We start from the raw sequence: 5,747 nt of genomic DNA, 5'->3' as shown, positions 1-5,747 counted from the left end.
TTGGTTGTTTACGCATTGGAGTCCAATGTTAATACACTTCAACACTTCATGTGGATTGCATGTATCCATCAGTGTTGGGTCCATCAACTCAAGCGCCTTACCCTCAACCCATAATTTCCAAGCCTGAGATATATACATACAAATTATACATGAGATATAATTAAACTGTGTAGATTACAACTTCATAATTAAATCTTATACAACTTACTTGTGCTATAAGATTCCTCCAACAGTCCTCGGATAGGTATAATTTGGAAATTCTTTGTCCACTTACTATCTCAAGCAATACGACTCCATAGCTATAAACATCGGATTTCCTGGAGAACACCTTATTCTCTGAGTACTCTGGAGCAATATAACCACTGAGAAACAAATTGCACAAAAGAAAATGTTGTTAGAGGAGCCACGTTTGTGCACTTAAGAATATAATCAATAACAAGAGTTGTTTTGTCACAGCACAAACATTGAAAAATCCATAGCAGTGTTGACTTAATTTGTGAAATCAAGAAACTTACGGGGTTCCGGACACTTTTTTAGCTGTTTCCCCTGTTTCATTTCCACTCAGGATCTTGGACAAACCAAAATCCGAAATTTTGGGGTTCATGTCCTCATCAAGCAAGATGTTGCCTGTTTTGAAATCCCGATGAATTGTTCGAACCCGAGAATCGTGGTGCATATAGCTTAGACCAGCCCTAATGCCCGAGATGATTTTGTATCTGGTTCGCCAATCCAATGATGCTTTAAGATTTGGATCTTGCAAAAAAAAAATGATATTCATAAGTTTTTCTAAGTTTATTTATAACAAGTATATCTATTTTCACAAATATAAGCATATGATATCGAGAAACAAACCAAATAAAATTGAATCCAAGCTTTTATTTGGCATATGCTCATAAACAAGTATCATTTCATCTCCATCGGCACAATACCCATAAAGTTGAACAAGATTCCTGTGTTGCAGTTTTGCAATCACGGTAACCTCATTTTTAAATTCCTCTTGGCCTTGTCCGGTGGTACTTGTGAGCCTTTTGACTGCAACTTGTCTTCCTCCCAGCTCACCCTATTGAAGAACTCACACATGTTACTAACTTTCATAGAGGAGTTAATTAATCAACCAAATGTAATTTGGATCATATATATATGTACCTTATACACACTACCGAAACCACCTACTCCAAGAAAATTCTCCTGTGAAAAGTTTCCAGTGGCTTCTTTAATTTCTTCCAAATTAAACTGTTGCACGCCACCATCTTGATACTCATTAGCTTCTCTTGAGTCATCTGGACGAGGTAACTCGTTGACAGAAGAGCTCATATTATTGGACTCAAGTTCTGAGATGAAACCAGAAATAGGTGAGGGTAAGCCTTGGTATATAAATATACAAAGAATACATTTTTAAAAGAAAAAAAAAATTATAAAATGTGTTTATCTACAGTATTTGTAATCACTTACCGGCTATTCTATTCACCAATCTTCTATAAGATATATACACAACCACACACAAAAATATAACCCCCAAAACAGAAACACCAACAGCCAGAGGAACAACAAGTTTCTGAAATTCTGATCGCCCTTTGACTTGATGCCCTGAATACAAGAATTCAAGTCAGGTGCTTATATATTGCTTGATTTAGAATTGAAACGGGTATAATTTCCTATGTTTTCTTAACAAACTCATCTCTCCTTAATTTCTTTATATATATATATATATATATATATATATATATATATATATATATATATATCATTCTTCTGCAAATTAATGCAAGCAACTTTTGCAAGTTAAATTGACAGAAACTAAAAAATACCTGCAGATACACGGATGGAGATATTATGTCTGCCGGGTGCTTTGAGATTATAAATCTGAGAATGCCAGAACCAGCACCCTTGGGCATCACGGCGGCTTTCATCCACTAGCTGTTCCTCTTGTAGAGTTCTGTAAGCGTATGCTACACACTCGCAGTTTTCGAGACACTTCTCTATGCATACAGACTCATTGTTTGATTTTTGGAAGGTGACATCTGTATCATCGACACTAATCAGAGTAAGATTCAGGAATGTATCTGTGGTAGTCTCACAGATTTCTGATTTTCTCTTGCATCCGGCCTTTGGATCCCTACGTGAAGCAGGCTGAAATCCAGTCAAACAACTACATCGCTGATGATGATTTGTTTGGTTGCACATCCCATATGACCCACACACATGGTATTCGGTGCAATAATCTCTTGGGGCTTCCCATTCCAAAACCCATTTACTAGCTTTTCCCCAAGTAAAATATTGTACATGGCCTGTGTGGTTCATTACCAATCTTGAGTAATTATGGGTCACCATATAAGTTAGGTTATACGTTGTATTTAGGGAAAATGACTTAAAAGCCAAACAAAGTTTCCAAACCATTCAAAAAACTTCAATCATGTTTTGTCTGTTCAAAAAACCCAACGAACTTAACATTTTGTCTAAAAAGTCCAACAAAGTTCCAAACCGTTCAAAAAAATCCCAATTTTATTTTGTTTAAGTTCGTTGGGTTTTTTTAAACAGTCAAAACATGATTGGAGTTTTTTAAACGTTTTGGAAACTTCATTGGCCTAACAAGTCATTTTTCCGATACGGTAATAAGCCACGTCATCTGTTTCTCTTATTTGACTTTCAGGAAAGTGTAACTTAGTTGGGCTTTTTACACAAAATGTTAAGTTTGTTGGGTTTTTTTGAACAGGCAAAATATGATTGGGGTTTTTTAAACGGTTTGAAAACTTCGTTGGGCTTTTAAGTCATTTTCCCTTGTATTTACATGCTCATCTCCTGTGGTTGTGTTTGATAGCAAACTCAAAGCATCAGGGAACATTGTGTTGTCATCAAAGCTATTCTTTGGGTTTCCGCTTTTCCAGTAATATTTTGTATCTTTCATAATAAGGTAGGATTGCTCGCCTCTTTCACCTTGCCGAAATTGGTAGATTCCAGTTCCTGGATCATTCAGACTTTTCCATGATGTCAAGGTTAAAATATTGGTCAACTTCATTCCAGGAAGATACGTATCTGTTGGTGTTTTAAAACTCTGCCACAATGTGTTTCCTGATGAAACATCGATTAACGCAACATTTCCTGAATTAACCAACTTCAGGGCCCTTATATCAGCTCCTGAAACACCATAATGTAAACAGTTCGTCATTTTTCCATGAAATTGAAGGAATTATTAGTACTTTAGTATGATGAAATTCATGAAAAAACATATGTACTTAATGCATGATGGCTTTTTTTAAAAGGCAATATATATATGCATGTGTGAAGTCCCAAGTAATATGCTTCGTTATTTTTTTTGGTCATTGAAATTTGGAGTAAATTACAGTTTTCGTCCTCTGGTTTGGTCAAATTCGCATATTCAGTTTAATCTTTGAAAATTTGACAAGATATATACTCATGGTTTAAAGAAATTGCACAACACATCATTAATCCACTTAAAAAGACCATTTTATCTACCGTTATTATTATATATTTCTTTTTCTTTTATATATATATATATATATATATATACACACACACACACACAATTGTTTATTTTTTTATATTTTACCGCTTATATTTTATTTTATTTATATATATATATATATATATATATATATATATATATATATATATATATATATATATATTAAATTTTATTGGAATATATTTTTAATGTTTTTTTATTATTTTTTCGTTTATCTTTTTTTTAAGTTTTATTTGAATAATTTTTCTATTTTTTTAATGTTTTTTTATCTTTTGTTCTTTTTATATATTTGTAAAACATTTTATAAATACTTTTTTGTATAAAGAATATAAAAAGGTTAGTTAAATGAGTATATGATTAACACGTATCAGGTATATAATATATAATTACTTATTTTAATAGGTATATTGTACATGCTAACCAAAATTCAAAACGAGTGTCATGGCATCGAGTTAAATTTTTTTAGTTTTAGAATTTTGTTACATTTGGTTCCGAATGGAAAATGCTAATCAGAATTCATTTAACTCAAACACATGTGTCAATGTTTTCTAGTTGATTGTTTTTTTTTAGAAATTTTGCTTGTTTTCGAGCTATATGATTTTCTAATTAGCCTTTATAAAACTTGAAACTTTTTTTTTTCAAATTTCAATTAGTCTATCTATTAATCTTATTAAAAATATTATTTTGTGTCTAATCTAAATTAATATTATTCACATTTAACAAAAAAAATTTTACATTTTTTACAAGAAGTATAAATAAACAAAACGACAAAAAAATTAAAATGTATTCAAACAACACACAAAATAACTAAAAAAATGTAAAAATATGGTTCGTTAATTGGGAATATTATTAACTTAGATTAGGTATAAAGTTATATTTTTATTAAGATTAATAGATAGGTTAACTAAAATACAATAACGGGTTTCAAGTCCATATAACTCAAAACGAACAAAATTTCTAAAAAAAAAATGAACTCGAAAACATTGTCACATGTGTTTGAGTTATATGAATTCTGATTAGCATTTTCCATTCGGAGCGAAATATAAAAAAAATTTATAAAACTAAAAAAGTTGAATTTGGAAGTCATTGACATTCATTTTGAATTTCGATTAGCCAATACAATAACTTATTAAAATAAATAATTATATACCTAATATGAGTTAATTGTATTCTCATTTAACTAACCTTTTTATATTTTTTTATACAAAAAATATTTATAAAAAGCATTACAAATATATATAAAAAAAAGAAAAAAAAACATTAAAAGTTATATACGAACAAAACATAAAAAAAACTAGAAAAATTATTCAAATTAAACATAAAAAAATATAAATGAACAAGATATAAAAAAACATTAAAAATATATTCAAATAAAGTTTTAAGAAAATATATAAATCATATAAATTAATAAATTAAAATGCAAGTCGCAAAATATAAATAAAAAATTAAACAGTTATATATATATATATATATATATATATATATATATATATATATATATATATATATATATATATATATATATATATATATATATATATATATATATATATATATATATATATAGTCTTTAAGTGGATTAAGGATGTTCATTTCAATTTCTTTAAACCATATAGTCAAATTTTCAAAAATTGGACTCAATGTAAGAATTTGACCAAACCACATAGGGCTTGTACCGGGTCCAATTTTATGTATGTTTTACTTTTTATATATAATCAATCATATTGCACATTGCGTCAGTGGTACTCATTACTTGCAATTCATATTACAACTTGATTTCCAAATGTTAATTGTTAACATTTAATATATAGAACCGTGACAATCACACTGTATGAAGTTGACTATAAAAGTATAGAAATAAAATTTCAATCCGAAGAAGTATATAAAAGGAATCAGAGTAGACGTCTTAATTTTACAAAGCTAACATGGCTTCTATGTGTTATATTTTTTTCATAAATGTAATCACTTGCCTCTTATTCGATATCATAAATTAAGGTTTATAAATATACAAATACATGTTTTAAGAAAAGTACCATACATGATGTACACTTTATGTCTTAATTTGCTTTCTATTTTTATTAGATTCATCCATGTTCAGGTAAAACATAGACAATTTATGTTAGAAAAATTAATATAAATTTGTCGATGGAATTTTATCTAAATAAAAATTTATTTATCATATAACTAATAATTTTACGGTTCAACATACTGAAAAACTTAGCTACGTTGCTTAGACCTAAAGAATTACTTTAACAAAAATTTT

At 29.0% G+C, this 5,747-nt stretch overlaps 1 protein-coding gene across 1 annotated transcript; it reads right to left on the bottom strand.

Annotated features, from left to right (window-relative positions):
- Positions 1–511: 511 nt before the first annotated feature.
- Positions 512–3,166, bottom strand: LOC145067871 (G-type lectin S-receptor-like serine/threonine-protein kinase At4g03230). Its single transcript, XM_079014907.1, has 6 exons — positions 2,789–3,166; positions 1,809–2,130; positions 1,453–1,587; positions 1,147–1,364; positions 853–1,060; positions 512–753 (listed from the first exon to the last, which is right to left on the bottom strand). Exons 1-6 carry the CDS (start codon positions 3,164–3,166, stop codon positions 512–514), a joined length of 1,503 nt encoding a protein of 500 aa, XP_078871033.1.
- Positions 3,167–5,747: the final 2,581 nt, after the last annotated feature.

The sequence above is a fragment of the Lactuca serriola genome, chromosome 8 (genome assembly GCF_051521515.1).
Source record: "Lactuca serriola cultivar US96UC23 chromosome 8, Lser_US96UC23_V15, whole genome shotgun sequence".
NCBI classification, from domain to species: domain Eukaryota; kingdom Viridiplantae; phylum Streptophyta; class Magnoliopsida; order Asterales; family Asteraceae; genus Lactuca; species Lactuca serriola.
This window is presented reverse-complemented; position numbering and strand designations above follow the sequence as displayed.